Source organism: Petaurus breviceps, unplaced genomic scaffold (genome assembly GCF_028583685.1).
Source record: "Petaurus breviceps papuanus isolate PSGF00001 unplaced genomic scaffold, PetGlider_PUasm1.0 446, whole genome shotgun sequence".
Taxonomy (NCBI): Eukaryota; Metazoa; Chordata; class Mammalia; order Diprotodontia; family Petauridae; genus Petaurus; species Petaurus breviceps.
Genome location: NW_027186338.1, coordinates 2,324,197 through 2,337,936, shown reverse-complemented (window position 1 = coordinate 2,337,936; position 13,740 = coordinate 2,324,197). Strand labels below are relative to the sequence as shown.

The window sequence follows — 13,740 nt, the reverse complement described above, 5'->3', positions numbered from 1 at the left end:
ACAAGGCTGTGTCTGCTGCCTGGAAGGTACCCCCAGTTTGAGCCTCTAGGGTTCCCTGGCTTCCTTCAGAATCTACTGCTGCGCCACTCCCTACATGAAGCCTGTCCTAAGGTCAATCACCCAGAGCTCATCCTTCCCCACACAGAAAACTTTAACCTTACATTAATCTTGTCTGCCTCTTTTAAATGTAAATGTAATCTCTGACAGCATGTCATTTCTCTGAGGGTAAGGGCTATTTCATTGTTGTCTTTGCATTCCTAGAGCCTGGCACAAAGCAGGTATTTAAAAATTGCTTGCTGATTACATAACTATTTCTGAACCTCATTCTCTGCTCCCCAAAGGCAGTTACCATGTTTTATTCACTGCTGTAGCCTCCATAGGCCTTAGCAGAGTATCTGAGCACATAGGAAAGCTTCAATGACTTTCACCAGTGAAGGACTTGGCATAGTCCTGCTCTCTGATGGGTCACATCAAAGCCACACTCCTCACCCCCCACCTTGGTATAGATCCCAGTGTTCCATCCCCATGTGGCAGTCACCTCTGGAGCCCACCGCCTGCACCCTGGAGCCTCTACCCAAAGCCTCACTTTCCTGAGCCCATCCCACCCACCCCCACTCTCATGATGGGACCCCCAGCTCTCACCACAGGCTTTTCCAGCAGAATCCAGCAGTATACTCTCCACTGTTGCCCTAGCAAGGACTGCACCCCCAGCTCTCTGAATCACTGGGATAATGTGAAAAGCGATTTCACTGGAGCCTCCCCGAGGGTAAAAGGCTCCATGCAGGTAGTGGCTGATGAGTATGGCATGCATAGAGAAACTGGCATTCTCTGGGGGAACACCTGTGGGAGAAAAGCAAGGTGAGTGTTCTAGGCTTGGCACTCACATCTTACAGGCCAAGATAACAATCCCTTCCAAAATGAGCTTCCTCAATTTACCTCCAGGCCTGGAATCTTCCCCCAATCCCTAATCTATCAGGAAACCTTGTCACCAACCAAACATGGAGTAATGGGAGAGTTCTCCCGCAAGACTGCAATGATGTCTTATGTAAAGATGACAGCCCCATCTCACAGGACAAGAGCTCCAGGGCACGGAGGGAAGGGAACTTCTGTGGGGTAGAGAGACATTCATTTCTTCGTTGTTTGTCCTTCATTCTCAAAGTGGACCTTGACATCAGGAAGGTGATGTCATGATGTGCAAGTGAGTTGGATTTAAGTGAGGCAAGGGTGTGCAAACTCACCAGCCTTTTCAGGCTAAAGGCCTTTTCAGGTTCTCACTTTGAGTGAGGCAATGCCCAGTCAGTGATGTGCTGAATGACACAGCATTTAAAGCTAGAAGAATTCCAGGAAGACTCAGCTATGAAGTCAGTAACTGTTGGGACTTCAGACAAGTGACAAACCCAACGTTTAGGAAGGATTAATGGTCTGGGGGCAAACTGTAGAGACAGAACAAAGATTCACCTAGCATTAATTATAAAAATGATCTCTGACTTTTACACAGCCTTTTCAAGTTTACAAAGCATTTTACTCACATTATCTCATTTGGAGCCCCCAAATAATACAATGAGGCTGGCACTACAAATGGCATGAATGGTAGAGACATTTCTAAGATCTCTTCCACATAGAAAGTGCTGTAATTCTATTAAATGATTGGGGTTCTGCAACAAAAAGCAAAACTTTCAAACACAAAACTGAGCTTGGAAGTTAAATTTCAAGGAGAAAATACAAGAGGGAGCCTAGCCAATCGCCTAGAGAATACACTGTGAGTTGGCAACAGAACCTCAAATGCTTCCAGCCAAAGGTGCTCCAATATAAATGATGGTAGAATCCGGCTAAGAAATGATTATGGAAAATGAAAATGAAATGAACACTGGAGTTATTTATCTGTAACCTGGCTTGGTAAAGGATGACCAGTTCTGTGCTCGAATCACCTCGCCAAGAAGCTAAGTATGTGGGTCATGAACAATCAGTATGATTTTATATTTTCAAAGAGTCAATCCATCAGTCAACATTTTTTATTAAACATCACATGCCCGGCCCTGTGCTAGGCAGTGAGGATACAGAGACAAAAAAGAAAAAGTCCCTACTGCTTTCTAGATGTTTACATAGAAGTGTATACATGGAATTGATTATTTGAAATGGATCCTAGGGATTTGGGGGAAGGAGGGCCCTAGGAACTGGGGAGCCGGGGAAAGGCTTCATGGAAAAGGTGATGCTTGATGGAAGATTTGAAGGAAATGAGGGATTCTATGGAACAGTTGAGAAACACGCATTCCAACCATGGCTGATAGCTAGAGAAAAGGAAGGGAGATGACAGCAACAAAAAGTCCGGGCTCGGCCATATCTCAGAGTGCAAAGGGAGTGGGATAACAGCTAATAAGGCCGGCAAAGTAGGTCAGAGAGAGGGTGTGAATTCTCTGTTTGATCCCAGACAAAATGAGGAACTTCTTGAGTTTCTGGAGTAAAGGCTTCATGTGGACAGATGCCCTTTAGCAACCATCTAAGATGGTAAGTGTATAGACTTGAGGCTGAGAAAGCAAAGGTCACAGCAAGGTTTGGGTGAGAGGATGAGGGCTTGAATCCGAGGATGTGAGAGCAGAGAGAAGGGAACAGATACCACAGCGGCCCTCCACTGCCTTAGCTGTCAAGTACCCAAGAGTCCTCGGACTAACGAAGATATATTAGCAAGGACCTTTATGACCTCAACAGAGGAAATAAGAACAGCTCACCTTTATAGAGTGTTTCATGACTTAAAAAGCACTTCACTTCACCTCTGTTCTCTCTGAACAAATTTTAAGAGGTTGGTAGTGTAAGTATTATTTCAATTAGGGAATCTGAGGCTCAGAGGCAAACTGGTTGCTTACTGGTCACCCAGCTGTTCAGTGATAGAGCCAGGACTTGAACCCAGCTCCTCTGCTGAGAAATCCAGTTTCTTTCCAAGCCAATGGATGTATGATCTAATCCTCATTGGCCCTCCCTCCAGCAGATCATAACCCATGCAAGCTAGTAGAGTGACAATAATAATAATAATAATAACAAAGATAGTTTGAATTATACAGCATCAGCTATGTGCCCGGCAATGTGCTTAGCCATTTACAAATATGAACTCACACTTCCTCACAATAATCCCAGCAGGTGGATGCTATTGTCATCCCCATTTTATACTTGAGAAAAGTGAGGCAAACAGAGGTCAAGTGACTTGCTCAGGTAAATGTCTGAAGCTAGATTTGAACTCAGGTCTTTCTGACTCAAGACCCAGTGCTCTATACAATGTAACACCTAGTGGCCTACAAATGACCAGCCCTCTTATTAACAGGCTCTTGAGGGCCACAGGTATAAACTCCTCTTCCCCCCTCTGCCAGCAAAGTAAGGAGACCAAGAGACCACAGGCAGCCCCCTCCCCACCCCGACTGCTCCCTGTACCCCCAGTGTCCCCAGAGCCTCAGGTCCATACCATAGGTGGGAAAGATGTAGCTGAGCACGGTTTTGAGTTCAGGGGAGGCAGGCAGCTGGTCCAGCACATCTGCTAAGCTCTGGGTGGCCGCTCTCAAGAAAGGGGAGAAAAAGGCCAGCAGCCCCCACTTCTCCAGCAGCTTCACCACTGGCAATGGGATGACCTTCAACTGGGTCATATGAGAGGATCCTTTTGCTACCTCCTGGGGAAAGAAAAGAGCCCAGGGAGAAAGAAGTTATGGCATCCCTGTCCCTCCAGCCCAAAGAGCTGAGGCCCCAGTGACATGGGTCAGATCTCAATCAGTTACCAGTCTGGAAGAAGCATATCCTGAATTTAAAGGGGCGGAGAGTCTTTCCCCATATTTGCCAACATTTGACTCATTAATCCTTAACTTAGTAAGAACCAGTGCTGTGCCCAGGAGAACACAGTCACCTGAGGGTAAAATTGGGGAGTATAGGGTGTTTGTTTTAGGGTTTTTTTTTCACCACTGCTTTAGGCTTTTCTTTCCATTCATGGCTCACTCCTCCTCTGTCTAGTGCCCTCAGGTTGTGCCCCCTCCCACCCTGACTACCCACAGACCACAGAAGGCTCACTTTCCACAGCAGTGTTCAATGCCCCCAACCTGGCCTGAGCCCCTCCTTTCCTCCATCAAATCCTCTTTCTTCAGTACCCTCTGGGGTGACAGGAGCTAATCTATCTCCTGTGATCCTCAGGACAACCCTGGGAGGTAGGTGCTAGTATTATCCTCACTTTACAAATGAGGAAACTGAGGCAGGTAGCTGTTAAGTGACTTGTTAGGTGCCAAGACATAAATGCCCACCAGTTTATCTTCATGGGAGCCCTTAGTGCTTGTAAAGAAGGAAATCCCCAATGCCATGGCATGGGAGTTCTAGGCAAACCTCCAGTGTCCTGCTGAGAAGCAGGTGGTGTCAGGACTCTTGTCCCTCCCCAATCTCCACTCTCCCCCACAGGTCAGTGTTGTCTTTTCCTGGGTCTCTGTAGGCAGGAGGAGCCTCCCAGGTCAGCCCAGTCTTACTTACCTTCACCATCTTCATGTACTTGTCAATGGCAGCTTTTTCATGAGGAAACTTTTCCTTGAGGCCCTGAACATAGGCTTTCTCCCCAGCATACATGGGGAACTCCCTTCTGCCGTTGGGTCCTTCCAGCATCACAACATCAAAGGGGGAGTCCATGGGAACCCAGTCCAGCTGGCCCTCCGTGATCTGGTCCAGGAGGAAGCGGTGAAAGCCGCCCTCTTTCAATTGCCCAACATAGTGGATTCCTGTCAAACAGTGGCACAGAATGGGTGTTCAGCTGAGCATAACCCCACAGAGGTAGAGAAGGAAGGAAAGTCATGTAAAGGTGGCTGGAAGCTCCCAGACTTCCCTTCATACAGATCAACCCAGGGACCAGCCTTTGGTACCAGGAAAGCCCAAGACCAGCTGTCCTTCTTCACTTGGCATTTTGAGAAATGGCCCAGCCTAGTCATTCTCTACCTCACCCCACCCACCCCCTCTCCCATTAGAATGGCAGCTCTTTGAAGGCAGGAACTGTCTCTTTTTGCTTGTATTTAGGTCCCTAGTGCTTAGTACTGGCCTTGACCCAGAGTTAGGACTTTAAAAAGGCTTGTTGCCTGGACGTGACCCAGAAGTAAGGATAACCTCCTCTGTTCTAAGCAAATCTCCCTGTTGGGTCTATAGCATGAACCATGAACGAGGCTACAGAGAATCCTTGTGTACTGGAAGGAAGAGTCCCTAGGAAGGAGAGGGACTCACTAAGCTAATGAAGATGCCAAGTGTCAGCTTCAGTCTGGTCTCCTCTAATTCCTGATATAAGTCATCTGGTGCCACCTCAGAAGAACTTTAATAAGATCATTAGTCTGCAGGTAGAAGGGCCCCCAGAGACCAAATGGCCTCATCTTCCTTGTTTTACAAAGAGGGAAACGGAGACCCAGGGAGGCAGTCAGAGCCCAGCTCTGGCCTCCAGTCCTGGTGACTCTAGAGTTCAGCCCTCTCTCCCCTGCCCTGTGCTGCCACCCTCAGGTGTACCCTGAAACAGGGAATGCCGGTTCCTCCCCAGACCCACTTTACCTGAGTCAAATTCCAGACCATTTTGGCGAAAGGTATGGCAGCATCCGCCTGCCTTGGTGTGCTGCTCTAGCACCAGGACTCGCTTTCCCGCTTTGGCGAGGATGGCTGCTGCTGCCAGGCCCCCGATGCCACTCCCGATCACCACGGCATCCAGCTGTTCTGGCACACGGCTGGCTGAGAAAGCTGTATAACAAAGTGTGGGAGAGAGAGCATGTTGACCTCTGAGACAATAGTAGAAGAGTGGGAGGTGGGACATGGAAACTAAGCTGGCATCTCTGGCCACATACAAGGAGAAAAGCCACAGTACATGTATGGGCACCAAGCCTCAGTGCCAAAGGCAGTGAGATACCTAATCTGAATTGGCATAGTCTATTCCAGTGAAAAGTTTCCCAGAGCTAAGGAGGACTGGATTCTGGGTCTTCCCCTCACAGATTGAGGTTTTTTTTGTTTTGTTTTGACTAGGTAAAGGAGGCCATTCTCTGCCCCATTTCTTACCTTAACCACTGAATGGGTGTTGCCTCAGTCAAATTGAGACCTGGGAAAGACTTTAGCTTGAAAAGGCCAAGGTCTCCCGATGCATCTGGAACCATTTCCAGTTGTCCTTATCCATATCCTGCCACTGGACCCAGATGGCTCAGGAGGAGAGAGTGAGGCTGGTGACTGCACAGCCCTTCCCCCCTCCAATCTAATTCACTAGTATGTCATGGCATCACCTCCTGATGTCATGGACCTCTTCAAGAACAAAGGGCCAGTGACGACTACCATAGGATTAGGGACTGAGAGAAGGTGGAGTGCCTCACACACAGCAAGCAGTGAAGAAATGTTTGTTGAACAGAATAACGAATGATATGGGACAGCCTAGACACAGAGCCAGGAATCAAAGCCAGATCCTTGGATTCCACATCCAGTGTCCCTTCTTCTAATTGGTGCCATCTCATAGGTGAGGCCCTCAGGGAGCCCTGAGTACACATCTAACACACCAAATGAGGGTGATTCAGCTTTGGGGAAGGGGATGGGCCTTCAGAGGGTCCTAGGCATCCCAGTCCACTCTGGAGCAGTTCTAATGTAAGGAAGAGTTCCTGGCATCAGATCAACATCTGCCCCTTTGAAATTTGGCCCACGGCTCCTGACTGTTCCCTCTGGGGCCGGACAGAGTAAGTCTGGTCCCTCTTCTCAGTGACAGCCTTTGAGATACTTGAAGACACCTCTCATGCCTCTCCTTAAGGCCTTTCCTCTCTAGGCTAAATATCCCCCACCTGCCATTGCCTGAGATTCCTTGGGCAGCTAGTGCTTTCCAAATCCCCCTAGTTCATCCAACCCACACCTACATGTCTCCATCCTATTTCCAAGGTTTATGTGGTAGACTTGGCCAAGAAGACCTCTAGCATTTCCCTGGTCTCTTTGCTAGTCAGCTTGGAAACAGAGATGAGGCTTGGAAATCAGCAGAATGGAGAGTGCTGGCCTTGGACCCAGTCAATAGGAAATCAAAAAGCATGGATTAAGGGCCTAGTATGTGCCAGGTCCTCTGCTAAGTGCTGAGGCTACCAAAAAAGCAGCCCTGCCTTTGAGAAGCTTATAGTGAAATGGGTGAAAGAACTTGTACAGACATAGGTACATACAGAATAGGGGGAAGTAACCTCTGAGGGATCTGGAGACTAGGAAAGGCCCCCTTCAAAAGGTGACAGTGGAGCATGAGGGGCTGACGTGAGGAGGGGGAGCATTCTCGGTTTGTACAAAGGCAGTGAGGAGATGGAACATCATTGACTGGAAGAAGCTGGTGCTGCCACGGTGCTCAGAGAGCTGGGCCTGGACTCAGGAAAAGCTGAGTTCAGATCTGGCCTCAGACACTTATGAGCTTTAGTGTGACCCTGGACATGTCACTGAACCTCTGTTTGCCTCAGTTTCCAATCTGTAAAATGGGGATAACAAGAGTACCTACCTCTCAGAGTGGTTGTGAGGATCCAATGAGATAATATTTGTAAAGAGCTTGGCACAGTGCCTGGCACAGTGTAAGTGATGCACAAAGGAGAGCTATTGAAAATGGGGAGGAGCAAGTATGCAGCATGGCCAGGACAGATGTAGAGTGTGTGAAGCGAATAAGAAGCATGGAAAGTTAGGAGGGGGCCTCGTCATGAGGAGCTTTACAGGCCAAACAGAGGAATTAATATTTGACCCTAGAAGGAACAGGGCACCCTTGGAGTCTACTGAATTGGGGAAGGATGGGGAAAGGGAGAGGCGAAGGGAGACGAGAAGATGACCAGACCTAAGGTTTAGGAAAATAGCTCTGGTAGCTGAATGGAGGGTGAATGGAGTAGGAAGACACTTCAGGATGGTCTAAAGTAGGATGATGGCTAAAGCAGAGAGAAGGGAAACCATACAAGAGATGGGATGAGGAGAAAAGCAATAAGACTGGACAACTGATTGGCAATTAAAGTCAGGAATCAGGGACAACGCTGTGGTTGCAAGCCTGGGAGCCTGGGAATATAGACGGTGGTTCCCTCAGAAGTAACAGGGAAGTTCAAAAGATGGGGATGTTTGGGGAGAATGAGAATGAGGTCTGTTTTGGACATGCTGGATTGGAGAGGCCCATGGGATCTCCTTTATAATGTCTAATAGACAGCTGGTGATATAAGACTGGGGCTCAGGAGCCTAGGCCTGGATCTGGAGATGTGGAAGTCATCTGTAGAGGGGTGGTTGCTAAACCCATGAGAGCTGATGAGATCTCCCAGTGAGAGCATAGAGAAAGAAGAGGCCCTAAGGCAGAGCTGTGGGTACACCAAGAGGTAGTAGGTGGGGCAGGAATGAAGATCCAGCCAAAGGGATTGAGGAGTAGCCAGACAGGCTGGAGGAGAACCAAGAGAACGCAGTGCCACAAAAACAGAGAAGAGAATTTCCAGGAAGTGAATGAGGTCAAAGCCTTTCAGGAGAGGCCAAGGAGGATCAGGCCACAAGATGTGACAATTTAGAGATCACTGCATACATAGCTTAGAGGCACTAAGCATGGCATCATAAACCATCAGGGAGCAAGGAAGAAATTACTTTTAATCTATGGACAGGAGAACTCATGAGCAAAGGTGAGAGAAAAAAGAGAGGCTCAAAACAGACCATTTTGATTACAAAAAATTAAAGGGTTTTGGATAAAAAAGCCCCAAAGCAACTCAAATTAGAAGGGAAATACAGCAACAAGTGTCACTGATCTGAATTTCATTTTCAGATCTATACAGAATTCATTCAAATCTATAATAAAAGCCATTGCCAATTGATAAACGGTGACAACAGGCAGTTTTCTAAGGAAGAAACCGGAGTTATCAAGGGCCATATGATAAAATGCTGGAAATCACGAATGATCAGAAAAACACCAATTCCAGTAACTGAGGTTCCAAGCTGACATTCATCGGATGGGCAAAGATGAGGAAAAGGGCAAAAAGAAACGCTGGCAGGGCAGGGCACATTGACCTGCCTCTTGGGAGAGCTGAGCTTCTCCAATCATTTTGGGAAGCGCTTTGGGACGTGCCCGAGCCCCCAGGCAGAAGGATCCGGAACACAGAAGCATTTCCTCCAGCTCTTTCTGGGGACCGTGCAGAGCTAGGCACTAAGGCGGAGCCCCTCGGACGAGCAGAAACCCGCGGCTCCCGGGGAGGCCCGAGGACACAAACGGGCGCTGCGCTGCCAGGGGTCCGCAGGGCTTCGTAGTTGGAGGTCAGGCTGATTGGACGCTTAGAGTTTGACCATGGGGGACCTGACCTGTGGGGAAACTGAGGCCGGGGGTGGAGGGGCGTGTGCCTAGCCCAAAGTCACACACCTGCGTGGGGGGGGGGGGGGCTTATGTCCCACCAGTGACACGCTCCGAACCCCACGGGTCTGAGTCCACGCCCCCTACCCGCTGCCTTTTACAAGGAGGGAAACTGAGACTTGGCGCAGGATTCGCACCTTGCTTGAGGACCCTCTTGCGAGCCTCCCGGTCGGTCACCAGCGGCCCCCGTGGCCTCCTCACGTCCTCCGTGAAGGGGTTCGTGTCCCCGCCGGCCATGAACTTCCGGACCCGGCTCACGAGCAGCGCGACCCCCGCCGCCAGCGCCAGCGCCAACCACAGCCACCACGCCATGCTGACCGCCTCTGGAAAACAGCGTCCTGGGCGCTCTGGCCCAAGATAAAGAGGGTAGTGGGCGTCGCCCCGCCCCCATCGAGACGCCCTCACCCCGCCCACTGACGCAACTAGGTCGGGCAGCAAGGCTGCGATGCCCAGGGGTCCAACTTGGAACTTTGCTCTTCTGCCCTCCGCCCGGTCCGGACAGGAATGTCCTTGGCCGTAAGCAGCGGGGAGGACTCGCGAAGCCACCTGGGACGTGTGGTTCCTGTTGGGCTTCTCTGACGCTGCTCTGCCCTGGTGCAGTCGTAGAGGGAGTTGGTTTGAGGTGGTGACTATTGCAAACAGGCAGCAGGTTGCAAGGTTGGGGTGGGGACCACCAAGAGGGGACAAGGCGTCGGAGGTAGGTCACGGCTGGACGCCGCCCCGCCCCCCATTCTTTCCTTCGAGGGGGAAGGAGTGCGTGACTGGAGGGCCTTGATGCAAAACAACTTCTGGGATCCGCTGGTGCATTCTGGGCTTTTCCCACTGGAAGAGAATTGGGGTGGGGCTGGAAGTGGCCATGGGGAGGGTGGGGATGCAGCCTGGGGCAGGGGCTTCGGGCCAGGGAATGGGAGTGGGGCTGGGCTCTCATTGCGTAGAGACCTCACATTCCCCCCTTTGGAACCTTTGTTTTTTTTATCAAATGCTTTACTAACTTCTAGTTTACATCATTCAAGATTTTGAGTTACAAATTTTCTCCCCGTTTTTCCCCCTACTCACCACCCCAAAGTATCGATCCCACTGGATGTCCCCTCCTCCAATCTGCTCTCTCCCATATATTCTCCCATACCGCCCCCCGACTTTCCAGTAGGGCATGCTGGATCTCTATGCCCCAGTGCCTGTATAACTTATTTCCCAGTTACATGTAAAATAATATTAATAATAGTGTATATATATATGTATTAAACATTTGATTTTAAAACTTTGAATTCCATATTCATTCCCTTCTTCCCTTGTCACCCACTCTTACTGGGAAGATAAGCAGTTCAGTATAAGTTTTACATGTGTAGCTATGCAAAACATTTCCATAATGGATATATTGTAAAAGACTGACTATATTTCCCTCTCTCCTATCCCACCTCCCACTTGTTTTATTCTCTACTTTGATCCTGTCCTTTTTCAAAAGTGGGTGCTTCCAGCTTCCCTCCCCCGCAGCCTGCCCTCCCTTCCATCATCCCCCCTGTCATCCCCTTACCCCCTACTCTCCTGTAGGGTGAGATACTCTATTTAGTGTGTATGTCATTCCCTCCCTAAGCCAAATTCAATGAGAATAAGGTTGACTTTCAAGCATCTCCAATTTACATCACTTGAGACTGGGATGTCCCGTGATTCCCAAGTCCATAGCATCACCAGAAGAACTTTAGTGTCACAAAGATGTACCTTAGTGTGTGATAATAGGTTAGGGTGCATGGTATTCTTGGTCCTGTATTCCTCTTCTCGTTTCAGCTTTGTTCTCATGCACAAAGTGAACATGTGAAAATGATTGCACCCTGTACAATGCCTTATATTAGTGATGGTGTTCAATCATTTTTTTGGTTGTATCTGATACTGTTACTCTGTTTGGAATTTTCTTGGCAGAGATATTCAAGAAGTTTGCCATTTTCTTCTGTGGCTCATTTTACAGATAAGGACATTGAGGCAAACAGGGTGAAGTGACTTGCCCAGGTTCACAGAGCTAGTAAGTGTCTGAGGCTGTATTTGAACTCAGGTCTTCCTGACTCCAGGACCAGTGGTTCTGTCCACTGCACCACCTAGTTGCCTTGTATATAGCATTTAATAATAGGTATTTATTGATTTGAAAAGGATTTGCAATTATTAAAAAATAATTCTTCCAAGGATGAGTGTGCCTACTTTCTTTACACGGGTACTTGTAACCCCTGTTCTAGCCATAGTTCTTTTTGCCACAAAAACACTTTTCCCTGTTTTCTACATGCTAATATTTGAAATCAGGAGGTCTTAATGAAGGTCACTTATAGGACTCTGCCCTAGACTGAAGAGAAGATGCTTTATGTAACTGATCTTCTTACCTCTACTTTCCACAGCAGTAGCTTAGCCTGCTCAGGACTGCTGGACATCCTGCTTCCCTGGCTTCTTGCTTCCTGTTGTTTTTTGTCCTTGGTTCCTGAAGATGACTGTGATTTCAGGGAGGCGATGCCATGACATGCAAGTGAATTGGATTTAAGTGAGGGAGGGCTGTGCAAAGTCACCAGCCTCACTTTCTCCTCTGGAGCCATGTGGGACAGCACAGCTTGCTCGCTCTTTCCTTCCTTCCTCCCTTCCCCTCCCCTCCCCTCCTCTCTCCTCCCCTCCCTTCTCCTCTCCTTTCTTTTCCTTTGTCTGCATAGGGTCTGACACCCTTACTTGTGGGTGCTCTTCCCAAAGGAATGTAAATTTTGATTGCTGAAACCTCTCAAGACATTTTGGGGTTTACTGGCTAGATTATTTTTCTTACGGACCATGCCTTTAACCCAAATCATTCTGACTTTCTTTGGCCAATAGTTCTAAGGCCAAACTCCAATTGGTTATTATTTCAGCCCTGATTGGCTCAGAGTGAATGTAAATAGCAACTGTTTTGGTTTTGACTGGAAACTTTGAGGGTCTTCTCCTTCCAGAGCTATTATTTTTTTTTGGACTAGGCAAAGGAATCATATTCTTTCTTATTTCTCACCTACCTCTAATCGACAAATGGGGGTTGCCTCAGGCAAACTGAGACCTGGGAAAGACTTTAGCTTAAAAAGGCTAAGGTCTACCACCGCATCCAGGGCCATCTCCAATTGTCCTATCTATATTTTGCTTCTTAGATGAGTTGATAAGGTGTGAAATGGGTGGGGAAAGATTAATATGTAATAAAATAATCTAAGAGACACAGCAAAATATAATAGAGTAAAGGTTGGCTGGCCTTTGGATCAGGAGACCTGGGATTCTAATTTTTACACACACACACACACACACACACACACACACACACACACACTTTTGTAACTTTAGGCAGATGACTTAAATTTTTTTTTTTTTAAGCAATCAGGGTTAAGTAACTTGCTCAAGGTTACATGGCCAGTTATTTCTGGGTGTGGTGCTGAGTGTCTGAGCCCGGATTTGATCCAGGTCATCCCGACTCTGGAGCCGGTGCTCTTACTCGCTGTGCCACCTGGCCGCCCCAGGTCACTTCATATTACAGGGCCACCAGGAACTCACTAAGATTATTCATACCCCAAAAGTTATAGAGCTCCTTACCCTGATTGAATCATGGCATTTTAGATCCAGACATTCTTGGCATCATACCTCTCAAAGTAAAACAAAATTGAATGTCCCCCCCCAAATACATGTACTTACATTTACATGTAAGTACTTACATTTATTAATACTACTATACTAATAATTATGTACACTATTAAATTTGCACCAAAAATAGACACCTAAAAAGGATGATACAATTTGATCTTAGAATAAGTAGTGAACTATCATCTGATTAAATAAAGGAGTGAGCCACACATTAATATTTGAGGAGACAGAGCCAAGACGATGGAGTAAAAGCAGGTACCCACCTGAGCTCTCCCCTAAACCCTTCCACATACCTTTAAAAAAATAAATAAATTCTAGAGCAGCAGGACCCACAAAAAGATGGAGTGAAACAAATTTCCAGCCCAAGACAACTCAGAAGATTGGCAAGAAAGGTATGTTACAGCAGGGTGAGAAAGGGAGTGCAGTCTAGCACATGTCATACCAGAGCAGACTGGACCCCAGCAAATATGGAGCAGACCTTGGCGTGATTGAATCACTGGCAGTAGTGGTAATTTCCAGACCTCTCAGCCCTCAGACACCAAATACAATTTAGAAGCAGGAAATGTCTGTTGTACCTGGATAAGAGCAGAGCACAGCCCTGATTCTAGCATAGCCCTGGCCCCAGCAAACAGGACTTGGGAGTGACTGATTTAGCTGCTGCAGTGGCAATGGCTGTTTCTCTCAGCCCACAGACAGAAAGGGTGGGGGGGGGTGTGTGTGTCAAAAAACTGGTCAGAAGGAGATTATAGGATTTTCTTTGCTAGCACTGAGACTGAACTCTGTGCTTT

General features: G+C 47.9%; 1 protein-coding gene across 3 annotated transcripts; it reads right to left on the bottom strand.

Moving 5' to 3' along the window:
* Positions 1-6: 6 nt before the first annotated feature.
* LOC138171527 (all-trans-retinol 13,14-reductase-like) lies at positions 7-9,732 on the bottom strand. Of its 3 annotated transcripts, none has more exons than XM_069101044.1 (6): positions 9,472-9,718; positions 5,542-5,724; positions 4,492-4,733; positions 3,452-3,653; positions 937-1,028; positions 714-840 (listed from the first exon to the last, which is right to left on the bottom strand). In XM_069101044.1, the coding sequence occupies exons 1-5, from the start codon at positions 9,644-9,646 to the stop codon at positions 973-975; spliced, it is 858 nt and encodes a 285-aa protein (XP_068957145.1). In that variant the 5' UTR covers positions 9,647-9,718; the 3' UTR covers positions 714-840; positions 937-972. The 3 variants fall into 3 exon arrangements, 2 of the variants coding, with proteins under 2 accessions (XP_068957144.1, XP_068957145.1); XR_011170910.1 differs by having other exon boundaries at positions 784-840; positions 937-1,106; positions 9,472-9,717; XM_069101043.1 differs by lacking the exon at positions 937-1,028 and having other exon boundaries at positions 7-840; positions 9,472-9,732.
* Positions 9,733-13,740: the final 4,008 nt, after the last annotated feature.

Coding starts and splice junctions, on each gene's coding strand:
- LOC138171527 (XM_069101043.1), bottom strand. CDS start 9,646: ATGGCGTGGTGGCTGTGGTTGGCGCTGGCGCTGGCGGCGGGGGTCGCG. Junction 5,725..9,471: donor CAAGAGGGTCCTCAAGCAAG/GTGCGAATCCTG, acceptor TTTGTTATACAG/CTTTCTCAGCCAGCCGTGTG. Junction 4,734..5,541: donor TGGTCTGGAATTTGACTCAG/GTAAAGTGGGTC, acceptor ACTGTTTGACAG/GAATCCACTATGTTGGGCAA.